This window comes from Stegodyphus dumicola, chromosome 1 (genome assembly GCF_044657685.1).
Source record: "Stegodyphus dumicola isolate Sdum_Otavi_A_Nest chromosome 1, ASM4465768v1".
In the NCBI taxonomy this organism is placed as follows: Eukaryota; Metazoa; Arthropoda; class Arachnida; order Araneae; family Eresidae; genus Stegodyphus; species Stegodyphus dumicola.
The window spans coordinates 175,909,829-175,936,528 of NC_140768.1; the positions used below are offsets into that span (position 1 = coordinate 175,909,829).

Sequence of the window (26,700 nt, forward strand, 5' to 3'; positions counted from 1 at the left end):
AAGAATATAAAGAGGAAAAATTATGTCCCATTAAAAAGAGATATAATATACATACATATATTTGTAAATAAGAGTATAAATGGTAAAAATGATAGTAATAAAAAATTTTATATGACTTTAATGCACAAGCTTAGGTGAAAAAAGCCTGACTGTTTTGTTTTATTTGTTTATTTGTTGTTATAATCTTTCTAAAATAGCTAGCAGCGAAGTAAATATGCACTGTTATTTTTATGATTCCTTTTTCATCTATATTATATAAAGAAGAACGTTGTTCACTAATAACTCAGTCACTTCTATAGTTATCGTCTTCAAACTTTCTACAATCCTTTATTAGGTTCTGGAAAAGGTCGACGTCCACTTTTTTCCAATAAATAAAAAAGGGCTAATATCACAGATATTAATTAAAAATTCTTAAAACGCTAATTTTCGCCCTCAGTTTTCAGAGTGGCAACAGTCTCGCACGCTGGAGATAAAAATCTGCTTTATTTCGAGAAGTGTTGCCCGTGCTCGCTTTCAAATCGCAGAGTTTGTTAATAAAAAATTCCGAAGTGTTACAATGAAATAAAAATATTGCCAAAAATTAAATACATTATTCCCGATTCCAAAAATTCGTGGGAAGCCATTTCGACCATTCCCATCGTGGCACGACTTTAACCAGCCGAGATTTCGCACTCATTTTTCCGAGTGGCAACAGTGTCGCGCGTTGGGAGGATAAAAATGCTTTATTTCGAAAAGTGTTGCTACTGCCCTCTTTCAAATCGTAGGTTTTGTTAATCAAAAATTTGTAAGTTTCCCAAAATCTATATATATATATATAAAGAAGAATGCCTGTTTGTGTGTTTGTTTGTTGTTGATTTCTAATCAATTATGATAAATGTTTTGCCTCATTTAATCGATTAAAATTGAATATAGGTGAAATATTGGATGGAACTTGAGCTTTTACAAACTGCGTGCAATTGTTGCTGATATAATGAGAAAATTAGTTTATTTTTCTATCGAAATTTTTTATGTGAGTTCCATATCGCATCAGAGTGAAAAATGCATGAGTGTGAATCTTATTTTTTGTATCGTTATTAGAGACGGATTACAGCGGTATCGTTCGCTCTGTTGTTAGATACATTACTTTCAGTCTAACTTAACTGGCATCGGGTACTTCGGCTAGTTTTAAATAAAACTATGGTAACAAATTGAAGAATTTATACCATTGAAGCAAATGTTCTGGAAGTCACGGTGGTTGCACAGATTCCTTTGTCTAAGCCTCAAATACATTGAATCCGTTGTACCATGTAATATAGGCCACGAGAGATTTTGAAAACCTGAAATATAAAAAAAATCAAGTGCTAATCATTATTAAAAAAATGTACTAAATAAAATTGTTTTGTACGTACGCGCGCTGAGAAGAAATGTTTCATAAATACCAAAGTTTATTTTATCCCTATTAATATCTTTCAGACATGGGAGCTGAAGCTCATTTCACTATCGTCATATTTTCCCGTATTCTTAATAATGTATTAAATTGACATATATAGCATTAAGTTAAAATACAAAGATAATATCATAACGGGCAAAAAAGTATTTATTTATATGATAGATGATACATTATTACTAGGCATGAAAATACTTATAGAAAAGTTAGAAAAAGTTCATATACTGTATTTATCATAAAACTTCTAAAATGATCTGAGCAGAAAACCAGCTATTTTACAACAATCGTGGTAATATGAATTATCTGCGCAGAAAATGAAATCGTGGTGAATATAAGTTAAAGTGTATTACTACTAAGATGGATACATCCCGTTTTCAATCATTGCTCTTCATTTTTTAGCACTAGAGCATAAATTTCATAAATATATTAAGCGGAAATTTTATTATCAGAAACATGAGAATTTTATCGTTAGAAATGTCTTCTTTTAATGTTCTGAATAGATAGCTCCCTAATAACTTATACTAAAAGCGCGAGTTTTTTTTTATGCTGAAAGTTTCTTACGCGGCTGAGATGTGACTACTTCTAAAGGTTACACTTGAGTTCAAATTTTAATTTGCGGTTAAACAAAATACTTGCAAGATAATTTGAAGCAAGGGAATTATATTTAAACCCTAATTTCTGTGTTATTGTTAAAAAAATTTTACTGTCAGAGAAAACTGAAATGTCTTCAAATAAGTAAGCATTTCTGACAGGGTGTCACTTTGCAGTTCGTACGAGGGATTTTTCTTTCCGTGATAGTTCTGATGCACTATTCAAACAATGCAGCAACTTATAGCTTCAAGTTGAATACCTAGACAGCTACATATCAATCACTTCATTGTGCCAGAAATGCGATCAGAGAGAAAACTTCATTATTTGCATCATAAAGCCATGAACTTTATTCTCGAAGCAGTATGGGTTGAATTCTTCTTTGTCTGGCGAAAATCGTATGTTATTGTTGTGAATAATCTCGCTAGTCTGATACCAGAACAAGCCCTGAAATTCATCGTGACTAGGAGGCAAGATTGCTCTTGTCGTTGGCAAGAATCTTGGTCACCATACAGGTAACGGTAAGACTTTGTTCCGTTCCGCCCCCAATTTTGAAAAAGAGCACCCCAGGAGGACGGGTCCGAGATCTCCCACCCCTTCCCCTACCAGCAACCTCTCAAGAGGGCTTTCGGCTTCCCGTATATTTTGACTGCCCCCATGCCCCACAGACACGATACGTTTAAAACGTCCATGCCTTCTTCGGGATTCGAACCCGTGCCCTTCGGTAGGACAGTCAGAGTCGCTAACCATTACTCCGGTTGGGCGGTAAATCGTATGTTCTTGGTTCTTTCAATATAAGCAGACACTCATTAACTTTGGCATCAAATAGGACACATTCTTTGGCGGTGAACTATGAGTCAAATTTCACGCAGACATTTTCATGCTGTGCAGACCACACATAAAATCACAATTTCTTCCTCAATGTTTTGGGCATTGTTACAAATGAAAAAAAGCGATTCTTCATGCATTCAAAATTAAATTTAACAGAAATGCTTTACTTATGGAGTGTTAACTACACGTTTCTCTTATTTATTCTAATTCATTTTCAAGGATATAACGATATCTTGGTATCTTGATGCGAAATAATTTAACATTTCAGCTACTTTCGGGATATTGCGTTCGATCTTTTAAAAAAGAACTTTATTAAGAATGTAACAGTGAAGTTGAATCTGAAAAGTGTTCCTTTCAAAAAGAAAGTGTAAATCAGAGATTTAAAACTATAAAGCGTTTTAAACAACCTAAGAAGAGTGATGCAACCATTTTTATTCCATTTATCATTTCGAAATTGTATGCTATATGAGGAAAAAGAATGCCAAGCTAGGAAATTCCTACTGCTTATTAAATGATTTTATCTCACATAAATCAGACATTTTTCTAAGTGGGGCGTAATTTACAGCACACGAGCCGGCCAGATGGTATAGTGGTTAGGGGAGCCTGACTGCGATACCAAAGGACCCGGATTCGAGTTCGGAGAAAGCATGGATGTAAAATTGTCAGTTAACAAACAATTTTTAGTTATCTTTCAGGCTACCAGTTATTATAAAAATAATTCATTATTTTTTCGAAATATAAAAATATTTTGAAATTATCAGCACTGGTACTATCTGCAGCATCCAAAGTAGAAAAACGACATAATAGTTCTCATCTGAAGGTAAACATTAAAAAAAAGGTACCAGGAAATAGGGATTGATGAAAAAAGATTTTCCGTATGATAAGAATTACAGAGAATGCGAATTTTTTTCCCTTTGCTTTAGAAAGTAGCTTATTTTTTTTTTTTTTTTTTTAAGAGCTCAGTATGATTCCGAAAAAAATTTCGTTCCTTATATAATCAAATACCTCAATAATCGGAGTATTCAAAAAATAATAAATAAAATAAATAAAATATGTTATTGTTCTTTATTGACGTAACCTTTGGATATATATTAAAATAGCTGATTCTAGAAAGCTTGTGCAGTTACAAAAGTTGTGAATGTAAATAAACATTATTAAAAATAAATTTGTGCTCTGTTATGTACTTTATTTTCTGTAACCGATATTTTTGAAGTATAATTCTTATGTTACTGTGCATTCAAGTGGGCTAATTGAAGATCAATATGCTGTTAAAATGAATATCTACCTGTTGCAAAAGATGTTTCAGGCCAGTCCAGTTCATTACCTAAGACAAAACTGAAATTCTTTAATATATCCTGTAAATAAGGAACATTTATCAGTCATACAGAAAGATGAAAGTATTCCAACTGCATTGGAACAAGAATAATTTATTAAATATCAAATACATTCGCGATATCATTCAAAAGTCGACCGACTTTAAAAGAAGTATCTGATGCAGCCACCACATGACTTCCTGACACGGCCTATTAAATTATACTCATTTTTCGCTGCACTTTACTTAAACATATTTCCTCGAATTTCATTAGAGATATATATTTCTCATTCAATAAATTCAGGTCTCACTTCAAGGCAAAGCAAAAATACATAAAAACTCAAAGCATCTTCATTAAAAATTGTCAAATACAGAAAAACATAAAACACCAAATGCAGGTAAAAACAGTTTAATTTTTATTTATTTTTTTCAATTAAAGTTAGGTTTTTCGGAAAAAAAAAAAAAAAAAAGCAATTCGGGCAGAGGACATGAAAAGAAAATTTTCGGTGCACAAAACTGAAAGTTAACTTTTGATCCATTCCACTGTTCAAAAAGACATTGAAGTTGGTGCACCTACTGACTTTTCAAATATAAACAAATGGCGTCTCTTTAGGCTTAACGTGCATTTTAAACTTTTAAATTGTTGAGGATTCTAAAACTATTGCATGCAGCTTAACTAAAAGCATAAAAACTTTAATCGGGACATAAGAACAACATATTTCAATCGCTTTTAAGGCGAAAAATGGGAAATTAACCAATACATAAAACAAAAAACTAAGCTCACTGAGCCGAGTAAACATATTCCCCCATACATATATTTCCGTTCCATATAAGTTTGGTGCGGGCGATTGTAACGAAAAAGGGTGCTGTACAGCTACATGTTATAGCAATCCCATATACAAAATTCAACATTCTACGGCTACTCGTTTTTAAATAACGCGAGAAACATATATACGCACGTACAGACGTCAAGAAATCCATATGACAGACGTCATGCAAAAACATCCTTAGAAGGATTCGAGAGCGGTCGAAATGGATATTGTTCAAATATGATACCCGAAATTTTTCGCGATTACAATACTTCCTTTACTTCATACAAGGAATTAAGAAATTGCATTTCACTAACTTTAAAACTGAAATGGAAACACAATGAGCCTATAAATGCAGAATATTATAGAAATTTTGTTTTTAGACATATTCTTGTTTAAATTTTTAGTTGTAGATGCCTTAACCTTGGAATCCTTATACATCGTGTTTCAAAAAGAATATACGTATTACAAAGTGTTATTTTGTCCAAACTATCGATCACTGCGCCTCGGTTTAGCTTTTGAACACTGTCGAAATTTAGAATTGTATACACTAGCGATTCTCAACCACTGGTACGCGTGTACCACTCATGGTACGCAAGAGAAAAATAAGTGCTAAGGAAAGAAACAAAGTATTTTTAACTATTAAATTCAGTAATCTTCTGAAAAAAAGAACAATTGATATAAATTTCTTGCGATCGAACTCTAGCTGATGGTTTCAACAACAACAGACTTGTTAACGTTTGGCTGAACCGAAAAAACCAGTTTAAAGGCATTTCAAATAAAGGTATTAAATTTTTAATGCCTATGTAATTAAATTTTTAATGCCAATGCCTGTGCCTAATTTTAATGCAAAACCTATTTGTGTGAACAAGGATTTTCTGCCATGTTGTATTTGAAAAATAAATACGAAACAAAAGTGGATCCTAATTTACACTTAGTTTTAAAAGGTTAAAAGTTTAATCTTTTAAAATTAATAGGTTTAGTTTTAAAAGGTTTTTTATGCGTGCATATTTAAAACAAATAGTCAACAGGTTGTGCAAATGGCAATTTTTTTTTAATATTTGAGAAATTGAAAAATAATTATCATAAAATGTAGTGGTTGTACTGAAGTTTGTCAATTTTTGTTTATATGGTACGCGTTAGCCAAAAGGTTGAGAATCACTAGTATAGACTTATTATGAAGTAATATTGTTCTTAATTTGGGAGAACAAGAAGCACTAAATTTTGCGACGTTCATATACAAGATGGAGTTTTGCTCCGTAAAACAGCAATACAGAGTGTTACTCCATATTCTTTCCCCCTTTTTCTTTTCACTTCCAGCTTTTAATTAAAGTGGAATAATAAACTACTACTTGCACTATGAATCCTCATTAAAATACCCAGACCAGAAATCCTGTGACTTTTTTAAATGATGTAATTACCTCAAGTTGCAGATATAAAGAGATCATTCAGTATCTCTGAGAATACAAAAAGCCGCTCTATGATAACTTGTTTGAGTTTGAGCAAAAATGACACACAGAATAACCATTTTGGAGGAGTTAAAGCAACATAACATTCATAAATTTCCAGAACTAGTTTTGAAAGTTTAAGTATAGAATAATGCTTCTTCAGCTGCAGAAGTGCAAATCGATTATCATCGTATCGATGATTCCTTTCTTTATCTATTCTTCTTAGCTCGTCTTTAGACTAAGTTCAGTAAGGAAAACTGCCAGATTAGATATTTATTATCAGGCCTTGCATGTACTTTTACAAATAAAGTGCTGTCAGACGAATATAGGAGCAATTAAAAAATTTTGCATAATAAAATTCTTTAAAGGGCAAAGATTAATTTTATGCATTTTTTAGCTGATTGCACTACAAACACATTAAAATGCTAATTTTTAAAAGGTTTAGGCTTTGGTTCACTTTCTACGTATAAGTTTGGTTACTTACGATAGTTAGCTTTTCCGCAGTTAGCCACGCAGGTGGAACATGAAAATGGGCCCCGATGGAATCACCTATGTAAATAAGACCTTGAGATTTTGTTTCTCCGCATAATTCTTCTTCGTAAGCAATCCCTGAACTTGTATTAAGACCCTAGAGCAGTATTAATTAAAGTTTAATCAGTAAAACATTTTTATATTTAATATCAATTCATTTACAGTAATAATATCAATATTTATGTAAATTTAACTTACAAATATTCCATTACAATTGGAATCAAGTATGATATCTTTATCCATGGGCCTAAAAATCGAAGCATAATTGTATAATTTTATATAATATTTATATATATGTACATATTTAACATACATTCTCTATTCTTAAAAAAGCAAATGTAAAGCTAATTAAATTTTAAATAATGAAATTTAACGCAAACAAATAAATTATTAATTATTACTGCGAACTAATCTACAATATCATTTAAATTCTGAGAGCATATGTAAATCAAGTGCAAGTATCAAAATCCATGAATAAATATATAATTCCAAAAATTTTTTAATCCTAAAAAATTTATAAAAATGCATAAGTGAATAATTGCTAAGAAAGCAGGAGAAAGACTTATCAAGGGGAAGTTGTCTCCAAACCTAACTCCAATTATTCAATTCGTGTTTCGTCATCCATAAGTTTATTTATGCTTTAACTAATTTGCATACTGTTTGACAAAAGTGGAAGTAAAGCCAAAATAATAAGATAACTGCGCTAATCAAAATAAAACTTTTAAAATGCTGCAAATCATATAAAAGTGTTCGAATTCATAAAATTTAAAAACTGCTAATCTAGAAGGTTAATTTTTTAAAAATTTTTTTATAACTAAACGAAAGCTAATATCAATAGAAGGCCAAGTCCTAAAAAAATTGCTTTAGATATTTTTTTAAAACAATATAAACGTTCTCTTAAAGCATAACCATTTCTTTCATTTAGTAAGGGCCCACCAGCGGCCGAGCAGTAAAGTCGCTGAACACTGGTAGTTCGGTCCGAGGTTCGAATCCCGCGAACGGGCTGGCTGCATGGGGGTTTTCGTGGTTTTCCCCATGTGTAACGTGTATACGAGCCAGTTTCCCATAGAAAGTCCTCCACGAAGGCATCCCTCCGCTTAGGCTGATAGCCCTCGACACTTTACCATAATCACACACACATTTAGTAAGAAACTGGTACTATTTGTAATGTTGTAAATTCTGGTAAAATTCATTACCAAAATATGGAAATCCCAAGAAATGAGGAATAATTAAAGGGAAATGTTTTTACTTCGTACTTCAAAGCTTCGTACACTTGCCTTCATGTGAGTAGATAGCATTACAAAGTTATACCATATTTTATAGAAGAAAATGTGCTCAGCGTGAAATAAAAGATAACATAAACGTCAGCCTTAGATTGGTGTTAATTTTACAGAAAAAATATTAATTTTAAAAGAGGCAAGCACTGGGTTCACATTATTTAGAAGCAAAATTATTTTGCAGGGTCTGCTAAAGATTAGTTTTGTTTTTCAAAGGAGAAGGACCACGCTAGTACGACATAGGGCATTAAAAAAAACAGCATCAACCTAAGTTGATTTTGTCTAATTTCATATATTCTGTATATATGTTACCGTGAAAGACCGAAATTGGAGAATGTCGACTTTCACCGGAGAATATCAACATTCACGAAATACGTCGGTGAAAGACCGAATATTTCACTACATTCTTGTAGATTCGGACCCTCACCAGTGTATGTCGACAATCACAGATATACTTTGGTGAAAGTCGAAAAGAGAGGTCATAAAGTGCCATAATAGTTTAAGTTGTTGCAATAATTAAGATCACATAATTTCACATAATTTAGTAAGTTTTTTATTACTGTTATTTTATTTTCTCATTTAGAACGTACTGTATAATTAAGTAAGTTTTTAACTTCTATTATTTTCCTTTCTCAGTTTGAATGTATTGTGTGTTTTAGGTTCACATGTTCTTAAGTTCTTATTTCAAGTTTCAAGTGCGTTTATTCGCGACTGAATTACGGAGAAGAAAATATAATATTGTTATATGTTCGACATTCACCATTAGTACATGGTGAATGTCGACATTGACCGGTGTAAGTCAGAAATAAGAGTATTTGGAAAATATTTCGGACATACACCAAGAGACTATGTGAATGTTGACATTCACCGGTGAAAGTCGACATTCTCCAGATTTCGGTTTCACCGTAACATATATACCACATGGAATAAACTGTAATCTGAAAACAGAATTAACCCCTAGAAATCCAAAGCATAAAGTATATGCTTAAAACAGCTAGGTTAGGTTAGGTTGTAGAGTCATTAGGTGAATTGGAAGCAGAAAAGGTGAAAAATAAGCAACCCCCTTCGCCGGGAATCGAACCACAGACCTCTGGAATACCGGCCCAGCGTGCTACCGTTACACCACGAAGGCACGCTAGGGAAGTGGAAGAAATACCTTATAAGGTTATCTATCAAGCTATATGCTAGGACTATATGCCTTTACGAAGGACTTTCTAAAAGAAACTGGCTAGTATTTACTTTAGTAAGGCTAGTAAGTTAGTAACATAAGTAAGTTAAGTTAGTAAGTTAGGCTACGTTACAAAGCTAGGCAAGTATTATACTCTGGGAAAACCATGAAAATCAAACATGCAGTTCGCCTGGGCTAAGTCGAACTATCAGCGGTTCTTAACTACTTGGCCACTAGTGAGGACTATTTAAGCGAGTTGCTCAAAATGGAAAAAAGGAATTGTTATAATATTGTTTCATCACAAATTAATGTAATGTGGAGGCTTTTAAACTTATTTAATAAAGAGATGACTTAATTATTCAAGAAACAGGTGTCCACGTTTTTCATTAGATCACTTATTCACGAAACTTGCAACAAACATGTGCGACAACTTCTATTTTGTTAGAATACGAAATTCCTGTATTAAAAACAATAACACCATTCTTCGAAGAGTTAAAAATTATATTGTCTTCTTGAAGTATTTAAAAAATTTTATGTATAATTTTTCTTTTATTTAAAAGCCATTAAATTATAAATAAAAAAACTAAAATAAGAAACTAAACTAAAAATTTAAAACTAAATTAAGGTATCTAAAAACTTAATTATAAAGAATAAATTAAAACACATCTAAAATATAACATAATTAAATTTCCTGTAAGGATTTATGAACGAAAGCTTTAAATGATTTGAGATCTAAAAGAAGAAAAAATTTCCAAGTACTTTTATCAAAAGGTTTATCGGTTTTAAAAATTCAACAACTATGCAAATCAGAATCAAGAATTTATACATGATAAAGATGAGGAAAATTCGCATTCGATAACAGATACTCCTTATAGCCATCATGCCTCACAGAGCCCCAAATCTCTTTCATTTTAAAATACTTTGCCGAAATTCAACGACTGCATTAATAAACTTGTATTTTACTTCGGATATGAAACTGCTATGGAAACCTTCCTTCTCCACATCTAATAAATTCTTTTGCTAAATGTTTTTAAGAATTTCATTGGAATTAACTTTATCAGAATCAGAATAGCTGAGAATTAACTTTGTCAGAATTTATGCAGTATTCTTTCATATTTAATACTGTTAATTAAAAATATACAAAGAACTATTAACCCATACCTGGAATACCCTCGTATCATTTTTCAGGTGGGGAATTAACAGCTAACCAGGAATAACGAATTTGAGAAATGAGTAAAGAATTACACGCTGATAAATCTAATACATGCCATTAAAATTCCAGAACTTACCGTCTGCCAGGGTATATCATCTCATTCACGTCGTCACAGTCTCTTCCTCTCCAGGCGTCACCTCTGAATGTCTAATTAACAAAAATCTGAGTTTATTAATCTATTACTATAATGTACAAAAAATGTGTATTAAAATTAATTTATATAAAATTACACGCATCTTTTAATTCGGTTATTACGAAAGTGACTAAACGTACTTATTTAAATATAATTACAGTACTTACTGATTTCAGAACTGTATTTTGTTTTCAAAGATACACTGAATTTTACAGTTGCACTTTTGTAAAGATATGGAAGGGTATTTTGCAATGAAAATTCATTCCATACGTACTTCTTTCGATTCATTCGGTACGTACGATAAATTCTTTACTAGAGCTAGGACAAAAGTGCGCATTTCACTTTTAATCAATAAAATTTGAAAAATTAATTCTAGTTTCAATTTTTAATTTTTAACCCAAATGGGGAATTTGCCCAGATGGGCTATTAATTCCGTTTTGGCATTTTGCGTTGGTTCACTACAAAAGTTTGAATCACTTTTCAAATTGTTGCCACCAAATATTATCACCCTATATTATATTTAAAGAAATTAAATTATAAAGAATCTGCATGAAAGTATGTATGTTTCTGGCATTGTGAAAAAACGACGGTACCTAGAGACATGAGACATCAAATTTTGAATAACGTAGTCCTCCACTCGAATATGCCGATATGGAAACCCAAATTTGCAATTCGTTTCATTATCTATTTCATATTTTGTAAAACTCTGTAACGATCTTTAGATTAACAAACTCAATGATTTCAAAACGAGCAATGGCACCCCTGTACGGGAAAGAAAAAATTATGTCCAGTGCTTGAGACTGTGTATCGGAAATTCTGAGGATATACGCTTTTTAAATATTTTGTGATACTGCTGTTGAATTAAATTTTATGGCTTACGCGCGAAGAACATGATATTTAATAAATAAAGGTAACACACAAAAGGATTAAATAAACGCCGCTTTGGGCACAATTTAAAATCTCAAAGCCTTCAGCTTTATTATTATTATTATTATTATTGAGCTACTTTTTACGAAGCTAAGCTTGAAAGATTATAGGTCGGACGATAACGATAGCTTTCCTGGTTATAAAAATATGTCCCCCTCCCCGTTTGGGATTTATACAGATCTGCTTCCTGCAGACGTTCAGCTTCATATTTTCACGGCTTACACTTGAAAATTAAAATCACACTATTATATTTTTTTAATGAAACATTCAAAATAAGATGTCAAAAATTTATTAAACATGTAGACAAATTAGGAGTTATATGTCAATTAAAGGTTTATTAAAAATTCGTAGAATTATTCCTTCTTGGGTTCTTTAAATGATAATGCTTCCCTAATATAATATTTAATATTAAAGAATGTAAATGAAAGTAGAAGTTATTATTTACACAGAATGCAAAGATTTTTAGTTGTAGAGTATGCATTTAGTTTCATTAACTAGTTATTATATGTTAATTAGCTTTTCTGTCTTTCTCGCTTTCTATTTTCCTGCCAGAAGGCTAATTTCTAGTTTGCGCGTATTCAAATGAGGTTGAAAGAGATAATATTTTAAAGGAAGGTTTTAGATGGTAAAGGTCGCGTTTGCTACTTGATTCTCATGACAGCAGTTTATCTGCGGTGTTGCGTTATTTTCACCATTTGATTTGTCACGCCGACATTAGGTTTTTGAGCCAACTTAAGCGTATTTTGTCTGTATAGCTTTTTCAGATAACTTACAATTAACTTAATCTAATTTCAATTCTCTTACGTTTTGAGTTAAGCCATGAATGCTGGCGGCTTCTGTAAGCACAAGAAGTTCTGTATGCACAGCAGTAAGTGCAGTTTTAACTTTTATCTGAGTTAAATAAAAGTGTCATTTACAAGCTTTCACCTTCTCTGTTGTAATTTCGAAGACAGACCGATAAGTCCCTTAAGTCTTAGGTAGAGACCTCACAGTTTATGTTACCGAAGAGAATGAGATTCTATACGGTAATTAAAATAATATATTAGATTGCAATTCTCTTTTTTTATCTATATAAGAAGAAAGAACTGATCTCAATTCACTTTATGACCGTAGATCCCAGTGTTATTACTCATAACTTATACCATTACTATGAGATAATTGCTTTGCGATCTTTTTATGGGCAAAAGCCAATACATCTCTACATATTGTTACGAATTTGGTATTTAAAAAGCTAATGTTAGTTCAATTACAAATTAAATGGTTTTATTTCTCGCGCAGTGCAGCGCGTGACGAATATTAAAAGAAAGCTAAGCCGGAAAATTGAAAATACAAGAGCGCGTGCATTAAATAAATAAATATCTCTTTTTGATTTCGAGAAAGTGCTGGAAAATTCTAGCGCGTGATTTTAAAATCTTATAAAAGGAGGAAAACATCTCAGTTAGTAGTAGTTGCTTAGTTTGTTGTTGTTTAGAAAACTGCTGTTGTTGATTATAGCGAATTCGCGGATTAGCGTTCTTTAGCTGTTTTGAATTACGTTCTATTGGATATTTGAGTAGTTAAAAGATAACTACTGTGAGATATTGTAATACTGCATGATAATTTGAGAAAATTTAAGCATTTTTGTTGTGATAATAAAAAGTTTTGTTCATTTTTCATCGGACTTGTGCATTCACTTCATAACGAACCCGTACGCACGCAACAATATAATAAAAGAAAGAGTCTGTGTCTTTTGTTCGTGTTGCGCGTAAGCTAATAAACCCAGGGCTACGAAATTTAGTATATAGGTGGATCTAGACAAGAACCAGTGCACCTCGAAGCGATTTTTTCAAAATTCCAATCAGATTTCTTTTATTTTACCTTTTTGATTTTATCTCATCATTTTGAATAGTTTCATTCTTTTTAGAAATGTGGTTTTGGGCAACTGTTTTTCATTCAATTGTATACTGGATTGCTGACTGTTGAAAATCAGCATTGTTGCCGATTGGAAAAATGAGGGCGATCATTCTGTGCAGTTTTTAAATTTAATGTTTCTCTTGGATACTGGACGTTTGTTGAGAGAAGGCAACGGGAAGTTGGTTAGTTTATTGATTAGGATAATTAATATTTGTATTAAGGGACATTGTTTATTTCATTGTAATTTTTATATGTAATTTTTTTTTTTTTTTTTTTTTTTTTTTTTTTTTTTTTCTTATTTCTGCAATTGTTCTGCAGAGTAAAATTCTGCGCAGTTCTTGAATTTAACATTTGGTATTCCCTTCAGGCATTTTTTCGGTACATTTAAAAGCCAGACGAAAGCTGGCCGCATAGCTGCTATCTCTACCATATAATAAAAGAAAGAGTCTGTCTGTGTGTGTGTGTCTTTCGTTCGCGCTTGCGCGTAAGCTAATAGACCCACGGCTACGAAATTTGGTACATAGGTGCATCTAGACCAGAGCCAGTGCACCTCGAAGCGATTTTTTCGAAATTAGAATTCGAATTTTTTTAATTTTATGTTTTGTGACGAAATCGCGTCATTTTGAGACATAATGGGCTATAGGAAAGCGAGATTTTACTCTACACACTCCATTTTCACATCGTCATGAAACGTAGGCACTTAGCTATTTTACGAACTTAAAATAAATTTCGTGTTTCAATAAATCGATTAAATACGAATTTATTTAACAAAGGGAGCTTAACACCTTTGCAACGAGATATTTTCTAAAAAAGTTTATTTTTCTTTGATTTTTGGACACGTTAAACTTTCATCTTTGCGACTGCTTTTACAAAAATAATTTTAGAAAAATGATAATAATTTGTATTTAAAAAAAAAATTAAATGAAGCTTCCGAGTACACTTCTCACATCTTTAAAAATGTGATTTTGGCAACGATTTTCATTTCTTATTGTTGTTGATAAATTTTTGATGAAATCGCATCATTTTGAATAGTTTCATTCTTTTAGAAATATGGGTTTGGCAACAATATTTCATCGTATTTCTTATGTCACTGTTTTTAAGAGATTGGCATATTTCATTGTCATTTTTTAATATATATAAAACATTTTTTTTTATTTATTTTTTTTATAAAGTTGTTCTGCAGAGTAAAATTCTGCGCGGAATTTTTTGTTTTTTGAGCTTCTTTCATGTTATTTTTTGCTTATTTCACTATGTGTAAGATATTGAAAAGTTTTGAATGATTTTTTTTTCTTCAACGGAAAGTTGGTTAATTTTTTATTAGGATAATTAATATTTGTATTAAGGGATATAGCTTCTTTCATAGTAATTTTTTTCTCTTGAAAATGTAAGATAAAATATCATTAATTATACTTTGCTTTTCATAATTTTTTGTTTTTTGTATTCTTTTATGCTGTTTATTGCTCATTTCACTGTCTTTAAGATATTGAAAAGTTTTGAGTGATTTTTTTAAAAAACATAGTTTATAACCTCCTTTATATCATTTCAGTTCTTAAGATTTTGCAAATGGAAGTTGGTTAATTTATTTATTAGGATAATTAATATTTGTATTAAGGGATATTGCTTATTTCATTGTAATTTTGTTACGCGTAATGACTTTTTTTATGAAGTTGTTCTGCAGAGTAAAATTCTAAGCAGTTTTTAAATTTAACGTTTGGTGTTCCCTTCAGCCATTTTTCCGGTACATTTAAAAGCCAGACGAAGGCTGGCAGCGAAGCTGCTAGTTATTTAATAAATTAATGCGAATTTAATATATTCACCTGAAACACATTTAATGATATAAAATACGATGTTAATTTTAAGCTACTTATACAGCTAACGTAAGTATAAAATATAAATAAAATGATAAATTATCCGAACTTATTAAAAAGTTTTTAGACAGAGACGAAGAAGATAGGAGGAAACACTGAAGAATATTCTGCAGAAGTGAGTAACGATTTTCTTCAATATCTTAGGATATTTTTTGCTCTTCCGCTTGATAATTTAATTTAATTTAACTTCAATAAATCTTCTAGCGGTTATTATTCCTAAATTTGCCTGTTCTACCTAGTCTCCACCTTTTTCTATTATTCTTTTTACTCAATCTGGGTTTGTATGAAAAAAAAATGTATTTGGCGAGATCATTTTTCCCAAATAACAGAATAAAATAATTGTCCAAAGACAATTTAACAATTGTCAACCATTAAACACAAGCGCGTTAGATGCAAGTGCAGATATCACAGTGGGGAAAAAAAATTCGAAAAAAAAAAAAGAAAGAAACTAAAAAACTAATGTCGATATCTATTATCTGAGATAATCGATTTTCTAAATTTATCTAGGTCACATCTAGTTCTGATTGCTGTTGCTATACAATAGGTTTTTTAAGAGTTTCAGGCGTAATATAATACTCACAGACGCGTGGGGTTTAAAGAAGGAAAATAGTTTCTAAAAATGGAATCGCTGATGTTAGAGAGACAAATGAGCAAAGAGTCAAGGACATTTTAACGGTCAGTAGAAACATTAGCAAAGCTTTTATTATCTGACCCTGAAGAGAAGAGTTTAAGCTTTCAAGAGGGTTTTAATTTGCCTTCCAATATTTAAAAAAAAAAAAAGAAAGGAAAGCAAAAATCGCAGTATGAAAACTTTGGCTTACAGGCTGGAACCTTGAAGAATATTGACTATTAAAAATTTCAAAAATTAAAAATGTATAAAAAGCTATAGAAATAAAAAAGTGCAATCTGCTCTTCGCATTTAAATTCTAGTTTAACATTTGAAACAGTTTTCAGCTAAATAATTACGCCTTAGAACTTACAGAATAGAACATAATAAAACGAGTCGTTCAAAGTAGCAGTATCAAAAGTAAAGGGGGGAGAATTTGATGTGATTCATAGATATAGTAATAGATGAAGAATTTTAATCTCTCCAACTATGTATTTTTGATTCCACAAACGATTTTTGGCATTAACCACGACAGTAGAAACGTTATCCTGTGTTGAATTTACAGGTTATACTGAAATCTTGAAATCCGCTGAGTTGGCTTCCGTCCCAGAGTATTACGTAATCCATACTGAATTGGTTTAAGGTTCTTGAAGATATTAAAGCAATGTGTTTCTTAGGAAGCCGAATCTCTTACCCATCGTGCATAATACATGCATACTTGCTAATACACAATACAAATATAAAATATTGATTCAAATATGTGAAGCAATTACATAATACAAATACACGGCACATTCTTGAATAAATGCTAATACATTCTTAAATAAGTACTAAAACACAACTGAGTTAAAAACATTATACAAAAATTATTACATCTTATGAAACTACTCTTATGCTTCCAACACGTGCACTTTATACCTATACACTATACATTTACCAATATTTCATTGACCAATAACTTGTACCATATTATTACAAAAATGCATTATACGTAGAAGTACAATGTATTATCAATCTACTTATTCACAAGTATTTTTACATAGAAATGAATTATACAGAAGGTACAAGTACAGTGTTTTATCAATCTACTTCTTAACGATTTTTTTTTTTTTTTTTCATTCTTAGGTAAATACTAAAACCTGTTTCAAGTACTCATATATTACACGCATGCAAATTTACCTTACAGTATATAGTACTTTATCCAATCTCCTATACATTATAATATTACTGCGCATAACACAAAACAAAAACAATTTTCCAAGTGCATCTATAATACAGTACATTATACAAATATGTTGTACCTGTACATAGTTACCAATATTTAATACAATTGCAAGTATATTACAATTACGGATAAATGACATTTACGGATTACATTTACGGATAAATGACAGAAGTGCATTAATTACAAATACAGTTATGATATATATTATCCACATATTGATTAAATACGCATGCATTACTAGATAATTGCATCTTACAATATCTAGTATATGTTATAACCGCTATTATATTATACAATTACTATGCACAATATTTCATCAGCATATAACTTAAATAGATACAATCCTGATTACATACTAATATTTTGTTCACTTTTTTTAGGCATAAACTGAAACACAAATAATATTCCATCTTACAAAATGCAGTACATTATACAATTATAGCAAGTCCAGTACATTATGCAATTATACTGTTGCTAATACTTAAACAATTATTGTACCTTATAATGCAACCTCGGACTAAAAGCAAAGATACCTAAATGCAGGTTATACTGCATTTAGGTATCTTTATTTTGAATTATTAACCCAGAAGGGTTATTAGTCTCAAAACAGCATTATGTTGTATTTCACTACAAACGGTGAATCACTTTTTAAATTGTTCTTACCAAATATTATCGCCCTGTATTATATTTAAAGAAACTAAATAATGAAGAATCTGCATGAATACATGTAAGTTTTTCGCATTATGAAAAAACGACAGTACCTATAGAGCCATTACATTTTGAATAATGTAATCCTCTACTCGAACATGAGCACCTGGACGACCGAATTTTGAATAACGAATTTGTTTTATTATCTATCTTATAATTTGTAAAACTTCAACGAATTTTTCATTATCAAACTCAACGATTTCAAAGTGAGCGATGGCAACACTGAATGGATAAAAAACATTTTTATCTCCTGTGCGCGAGACTCTCACTCGGATATTTTCAAGATATGCTGTTTCTTAAATATCTTGTGATATTGCTGTTAAAACGAATTTATGTGGCTTTAAGTGCGAAGAACATAACATTTAATAAATAAAGGTAACACATAAAACGTTAAAAAAAAACCCCGTTTGGACGTATGCACATGAAATAGTGAAATCTGGTTTTATTTTTTAATTTTGTCGGTTTTCTCGATGTTGCAGTCTGGCATTGCTTACAGTTCAATCCACCGCTTTTAAAAGGAAAAAGGAATAGCTTTTCATAAGTAATTATCAGGAACAAGGGATTAATGATAATTTGATAATTTATTTGAATTATTAATGGTATTTTACAGCTTCTTCCCCATTCAGAGTCAAATAATAAATATCTTAAATATTACGCTGGATGCATTAAAATTTAAAACAGATATGCGCAAGTAAAATTATAAGGCATTTCTCCTGCCTTCTTAGCATGCCTTCGTGGTGTAATGGTCAGCACGCTCGACGTGTAATCGAGATCCGTGGCTCGAGTCCCGCTAGAGCATTGCTCATTTTTTATCTCTCCTGCTTCCAAAAAGATCCTAATGTCTCTACAAAATTAGTAAATTGAAATAAATTTACTAATAATTAGGTGCTGACTGATTATCTGCACCTCGGTTTCAACATTCGGTACAATAACCGCGTTTTTTTTTTTTTTTTTTTTTTTCCCGCGAGAAGAGACCAGACAGTTTAGTAGTCAAAAAGTTATCTCCCTTCTTACCTCTATTGCATACACATAACAACAGTCAATTCCGTATGCGCTTACATACATGTGTTTTAGTACATCTGGATATGCACACTTTATACTGAACTAAACCGTATCTGTCGGCTGTAAAAACATAAATATCGGCTATATAAAATTTTATTTTCTTCGCATAAAATTTCTTTTCTCTTATAAATTGCTTATTTTCATTATTTATGGTCAGAATAAAATTTACAAGACGTAAAAAAAACTTTTCTCTCCAATTTGTACAGTCGCTTGGAAACATTTCGTTGAGGTACGGGTAGCAGAAAGAGACAAATGTATCACAATTATCTAAGTTTAAAGCTGAAATTTTGCCTAAGATTATTTTATTTTATCATTCATGTATATTATATAGAATAAGGTGACTCATATAATAAGGACAGTTTGAGTTTTCTTATTCAGTATGTATTAAATTATTAGTAATTAGTAATTATTTGTAAGTTATTAGTGCTTATGTTTAGTTAATTTCATCGATGTGACATGGAAAGAGACTTAAAAAAACCACTCTTCGTGTCTCTGATGCTCAGATTTGAAATAGCAAAGTGTTTTCTGAAAACAGAAATAAATAATTAAATAATTAGAAAAAAAAGTTTCAGATTTTAAATTAGGTCCAAAGGGGCGTTTTTTAACATTTTGTGTATTTATTACCATTATTTATTAAAAATCCCGTTCTTCGCACTTAAACCATCAAATTCAGTTCAAGAGCAATATCGCAAAATAATTTTAAATTGAGCATATCTTTAGAATTTCCGATATACAGTCTCGCGTGCTGGAGATAAAAATGTTTTTTCGGTACAATGTTGCCATTTCTCGCTTTGAAATCCTTGAGTTTGTTAATCAAAAATTCATTAAAGTTTTACAAAATATGAAATGGAAAAACAAAATCCAAATTTCAAATTTGGGCTTCCAGATGCCCATATTCGCAGTAGGATTACGTCATTCAAAACTAGATGGCTCTAGGTACCGTTGTTTTCTTACAATGCGAGAAACATACGTACATTTATGCAGATTTCTTCATTATTTAATTTCTTCAAATGTAATACAGGGCGATAATATTTGGTGGCAACAGTTTGAAAAGTGAAACGGACATTCAGAGTGATTCGACGCAAAATCGGAAAACGAAAACAATAGTACCTCAGGGACAAAGCCCCTTTGGACTAGAGAATTACGATGATAATTGCCACTGTATTTTTTGCCACTCTCATAACTTAGGATTTATTGACCAATGCGCAACCTATAATTATTACTATAACTATGGGTGTGATAGTATTGTTATAAAGCCATGTGAAGAATTTTGCATTGAATGGAGTTAAGACTGCATTTTTCTTCATTCACTTGCGTATGGTTCTAGCTAAAACTTCAGCAAATGACAATTTCTATTTCACTAAGACACGAAAATCTCCAATGACAGAAATAAGACCTTCTTCCAGATACTCGAATGATTGATAAGAAAATCACAAAGCCTATGAATTCTTTTAGATGTGATGTAAATCAGTGAAATTTTTAACACGTTGTGACAGTCAAATTGTATTATATGAATAACTTTATTTTATCGATATACGATTTTTAATGCGTTGAATGATATTCACCAATGAAATATTTAAAGTTTTAAAGCAGTTGCTTTCATTTAATTTTGAAACTTGCATCAAATGTTTGCAATAATAGTAATAAATTTTACTAGCTGTTGTTATTTGCGGTAGCAGAATTTCTGGAGGAAATAGTGATAAATTAGAAGATAATAGCTTTTAGTCCATTATAGGATAATTGGTAAAAGGCATACACAATTCAAAAGAAAAAATATTTTCTAATTCTTTCGCATCCAGCAGAGCGTTTATGTCTCAACTAGGCAAATAAGCCCCGTTTTATGTTTTATTTTGCACAGGGCTCTTTTAAGAAATTTTTTTTCATTCTTTCTATCTTTTTGCTTCCCTGTACGAAGTAAAGGAAGTATTGTAATTGCGAGAAATTTCGTGTATCATATTTCAATGAAAATATCCATTTTGATGGTTCTCGGGACATGTCGGCATGTCGGAACAATAATAAAATGTTAATTCACATGTCAAAGATCTCTTTCTACACAACATTTCTTGTGTAAATCTTTCCATCATTTTTAAGCTCACCTTGCAGAGGACCATACATTATTTTTAATTTTACTTTCGTTCTTTCACGAACTCTTGAACAGGCAACATAAAGTTGACCGTGTCCAAATGCAGGCTAAGGTAAAAAAATGGCAACACGTTTAAGCGTTTGGCCCTGAGACTTATTGATGGTCATAGCAAAGGCAAGTTTTACAGGATATTGTCTACGTCTCAATTGAAACAGCAACCCTATGCCGTGGCAACTTCACCCCATCGGCTAGTACAGTTACGCAAGCAACCAATAAACTATCGGCTACAAACAGTCATTTAAGCCACATGTCATAAAGATATTTATTTATTTCCTTTTATTCGTTTCTTCATCGTTGCCGATTTTTACCGGTTGCATATTTCCGAATTCTATTATATATAGATGTTAAATTTACTTATTAAATGTTAAATGAACGTGCTCTTGTATTTTTAATTTTTCCGGCTAAGCTTCCTCATAATATTCGTCACGCGCTTCACTACACGGGGAATAAAGCAATTTACAGTTACGCAAGCAACCAATAAACTACCGGCGACAAACACTTAACCTTTTGAAGACGGGATGGTCATTATAGTAGCCATAGAGTCCTCTCTTTGAAAAGACGGGGTTGTCTACTTTAGTGGCCATGTCTTTTTCCCCCATTTTCCAGGGTGAAAAGTGGGGTGAAATGTCAAATTTGACGTCCCTGGGGTTTTAACCACTTATCTCTTTCAAAGGTCTTTCTTTTGCGACATAGATACACCCTTCTGAGAATCCATTAAACTACACACGAGAATTTTTGTTGCAAATAGGAGGTGATTTCGTGAAGGGGGGAAAGCATTCGGTTCAAGATTTCCCGTCCTTTGGTAGCTTTTACTGCTACCAAAGCCCCGGCCTCAAAAGGTTAAGCCGCATATATATAAGATGTATGTATTTCACATAACTCAAAAAGAGTAGCTAGAGAACGTAGAAATTTTTTATATGAGACTGCTATAACATCTAGGTGTGCTCCTGCCTTTTTTTTTTTTTTTTTTTTTTTTTTTGTTACAATCGGCCACACCAAACATATATAAATATATAGACATATATATACCTCCTCTGTTTCTTACGCGGCTCGGTGAGCTCAGTTTTTTTATTCTTATGTATTGGTAAACTGTGCATTTTTTGCTTTAAAAGTGGTTGAATTATGTTGTTCTTATGTTCCGGTTAAGTTTTTTATGCCTTTACTTAATCTACATGCAATAATAGAAAAATCAACAATTTAAAAGTTGTTCAAGTGCGACTAAACCTAATGGAGCAGTCATTAGTTTAAATTTGAAATTTAGCAGAACAGTGAATTAAGTCAGTTTCTGCACCTCCGGTATTGTTTTTGCCAAGTGGGACCAAAAGTAAACTTTCAGTTTTGTGCACCAAAAAATCTGGCTTCTAGCCCGCTATCCTAATAGCTTGTTTTTGCATAACAACTCTAATTTTATTTTATTTTTTTTAACTATTTTACTGTATTTGGTATTTTATATTTTTCAATTTTTAATGAAGATGTTTTGAATTTTTATGTATTTTTGCTTTGCAGGGAAGTGAGAACTGAATTAATTGAATGAGAAATATATCTGTAATGAAATGCGAGGAAATAAGTTTAAATGAAATTTAACAAAAAATGTGTGTAATTTAATGGGATGCAAGGAAGTCATGTGGTGTCCACATCAGATTTTTGTTTTTTCATATACTTTACTGTATCTCATAACCTCCATTTTCGAAATTACATGTGTGTAATTTCTATTGATGTAAACATCAAGTTACCATTATAACCAAGTAAAAATATTAACAGTGTAATGTTGTCAGGGAATATTGTATTGGCTGTTGTTGTATTAATATTATAGAACACGTATGTTCCAGTAATTTTTTTTAAATTTATTTTTTAAGTGGGTTATATATATATCCCACTTGAATTTTCCAGCATGAGCAGAAGGGAATTGAACCAGACTGAACTCGAGTTCTTACATTAATTTAAACGTAGCAGTATCCCATGCAGATAAATCAGTCTATTTAGACTTTTCAAAAATTGAATCCACAAAGGTTAAATCTCTGCTGTTTTGATATTACTTTTTCAATCAATGCTTGCAAAACATGGTAAGTTAACACCGATTTAAAATTAATTAGAATGTTAATTATATGAAAATAATTTATTTTTGGTTTGTACTTTAGACAATGGCTTACAGAATAGCTTTACAAAACTACATAAAAGTATAGGTATCTGTGGGAAAGTGACATTCTTTAAATAAAGTAATGACCTTGTAGCAGAATATTTTTTCCACATATAGTGATACATACCTCTGTACAATATACTTGCAAAAGTGGCTGAAAATCTGCAACGAAATTATTGAGAGACATATCGGAACAATGATAACATGTGCATACTGTAGGCCGACCCGTGGCTGCATTAACACCATAACAATTTATTTTTAAAAAAAAATCAGAATGCCTTTGCCAACTTCAATGATTTTTTTCCTTACATTTATTGAAATTTCAGATTAAACAATTATTTAGACCAAAAAGAATGATATTTCATATCTTTTAACTGCGGTACCTTGAGAAAATCTCTCGCAGAGTCTTCGCCAGCGGAAATATTTTCTAGAAAATTAAATGCAAACAAAATCGAAAATAACTCTCATGATGATTTATCAGTTCTCTTTATCTCTAAGCGCTTGGTGTTTTTGAAGCTCTTATCGTATAACAATTATTTATGAACAAGCAATGATTTTGTACGTCTTTTCTCACGACTTCAGAATGAAAAAGCGAAATTTTTGCTGTGCTTTTAAAAAAACTGCAGGCTGCAGAAATTTCAGCCAATCATTTATCAGAATTTCTGTAATATTTCGCTAACAATATACACACAAAAAGTTAACCTTAGCAACCCCGACGAAACTGATATACTTTAGTTTATCTTAAAGCGATAATTTCTCAACGAATAAAGAAAATCATTGCTCAAGTACTTGCCAAATGAAAAAAAAAAAAAAAAAAAACATATAAAAATAATACATTAAATTAAAAAGTACGAAAACGCAGAAAATTCCTACAAAAATGAATTCTGTTGATGATGAATTTAAAAAAATAATCATTTCCTGAAAAAAAAAAGAGAGAGAAAGAACTATTGCTAACAGTGTAAAGATTACCTGAAAAATTGTATAATGATTTGTTACGTACTTTATTTGATGGCAAGTGCAAAAGTAAAATTGCATACTTTCTGATAATCTAATAAATTATAAGATTTAATTTAAATGCTATCCTCACCTCTATAATGCTGTATTTATCTCCATCAATATCAACAAATGGTTTCTTTCTGTTCAAGACACTAAAAATAAAAGAGTGATGTTTACTACAGGAATTTTATAAATAGAACTGAGATAATCAGTTCAAAGCCTGGATATGCTAGGTAATTCAAAAAACAAAACTGCTAAAATGACTAGCCAATAAAATAAAACTTTAACTGTGCACATAGTTATTAACTGAGGTTACTAACATTAACGAATTTTAAAATCAAGATTAACAAGCAGAAATTTAAATGAACTGAAAGTAATCATTCACTTATATATTATCCCTATACTATTTTTGTTCCCTGAAATTCTTTTAATGTTCTAGTAAATCCGTGTACTACCCACTTTTTAAATTTTAGTCCCAAATGACGAAGAATATTATAACAGCTAAAAATAATTTCTTATAGAATTTCACTAAAATCGTGTAATGGCTATACATTATTTAATACCTTTTAGCGTATAGAATTGTTTGTTGTTTGACTTCTAAATTAATAAACTGAATTAATCAGTAATTTTCATTTATCTTTTTTAAATCAAATTTATTCGATTTCTATTTCGAATAAAGAAACATGTTGAAGTTGATAGTTTCAGATATCTCAAAATATTCGTCCCCGTTAATTCATGTAAGTATCTTTACCCAATTGCGTATGCATAAACATGATCTGAGAAATTCGAAACAAATTAATGCAAAAGAATTGAACTACTATATAATAAAGATGCTTACTTATCAATGGTTCGGCACACGAAACTTACTCCAGGAAGTTCGCACGCAGATGGCAGTTTCTCTACCAATGACTGTAAAAGGAAGAAAGAAAGATTATAGTGAATAATTTTAGAAGCATTTATCATCACTACCTGAATGCAATACTCATTCGGCGTCTATTTATCACGCAAGACTCATTGTCTTGCTTGATAAATAGATAATTAATTTCCATTTTAGAAGATACCATTGTGTTTTTGATATAAACGATCTTAGATGAATGAAACTGAATTAGTTTAAATTTGATTTAATAATAATACCAATATTTCGCATATACAATGCGTCACAAAAAGATCATCCAACTAAGTACCTGTTGAATGATTAGCCATAGATCATCCATCGTTCATGTTTTAGAAATGGTGTAGCTATGTATTTAATTATGGCAAAGCACACGAGGGCTATCTGCCTAAGGGGAGGGATGCCTTCGTGGAGGACTTTCTAAGGGAAACTGGCTCGTATACACGTTACACATGGGGAAAACCAATGTTTTAGAAATGAGGGAAGTAAGTTTAGCCTGTATACTGATACATACAAGTTTTGATTATCTGATAATATTTAGTAAAACGATAACATCCATCTTTATGCAAAGGAAATTTAGAAATTGATCCTGGTAACATTATTTAAAATTTTGAGGGACTACATAAATACTGCTAAAAAGCGATTACGCATATTTAGTTTTCGAATGCATATTACTAAAATATATTTTAACGTTAGAAAAATACTAATTAAAAAGTAATGGTTTCAAATTATCATTCGTAAAAAAGCTAAAAGTTGAAATTTTCCACTTAAGAAAATTTAATTTTATGCGATTCTTAAAATCGATACAACAAAATTAATTTTTAATCGGAACTAAATTTATGTTTACCACCGGATTAAAAAGTTTAAATCGCATTATTTTGGCAATGTTTTTTGGGCTAAGCTTGCATATTATAGAATCGGTTCATTTCTTCTCCCTCCCGAAATAGCTTTAATGGGCTATGAAAAAAAAAATTAAGCATATTTTGTTATTTTGTCTTACGCGCCGAAATTGGCATAGCCTGAAAGCCTCTCTAGTTTGATTCATTACTTAAATGGACCCATGGATCTAGTGCCAGCCGTTCACTCACTATTCAGAGTAGCGCAATATTTTTTAAATGCCCTGCATTGTTTCTATTTATTCAATAGTTTATTTGTTGCAATATATCTCAAGTGTCTGACAGTAACATTACAGCAAGCCCACGAAATTCTTCGTGGCAAGGCGTGCAAAATTGCGCCTGTTGTCAAGAGCCTTGAGAACCACACAGATGACAGTACGACTTTGCTCAGCTTATCCCCCCTCCAGGTTTGAGGAAGAGCACTGCGGGGGGTGGCATGGATCCAAAGGTCTCCCACACCTCTTCCCTTACGACCAACCTCTAGAGAGGCCTTCCGTCTCGCCTTATGTTTAGATTTCCCCCATGCCTCACAGACACTATACGTTTACAAATATCCATGCCTTCTCCGTTAGGTGACTTACTCTAACCTGCTCCGCCACTTAAGGTAACG

At 31.4% G+C, this 26,700-nt stretch overlaps 1 protein-coding gene across 3 annotated transcripts in view; it reads right to left on the minus strand.

The window, feature by feature from the left end:
* Nucleotides 1-26,700, minus strand: part of LOC118187617 (acyloxyacyl hydrolase-like) — a 111,733-nt gene that overhangs the window by 18,113 nt on the left and 66,920 nt on the right. For 2 of the 3 annotated variants that reach the window (XM_085823124.1, XM_085823129.1), the window contains 7 exons: nt 25,141-25,211; nt 24,394-24,454; nt 10,680-10,750; nt 7,144-7,192; nt 6,899-7,042; nt 4,131-4,200; nt 1,203-1,316 (listed from right to left, as the gene is read on the minus strand). In XM_085823124.1, the coding sequence (XP_085679250.1) occupies nt 1,203-1,316; nt 4,131-4,200; nt 6,899-7,042; nt 7,144-7,192; nt 10,680-10,750; nt 24,394-24,454; nt 25,141-25,211 (580 nt within the window). The remainder of the gene's footprint in view (nt 1-1,202; nt 1,317-4,130; nt 4,201-6,898; nt 7,043-7,143; nt 7,193-10,679; nt 10,751-24,393; nt 24,455-25,140; nt 25,212-26,700) is intronic. The other variant, XM_085823126.1, reaches the window with a different exon arrangement.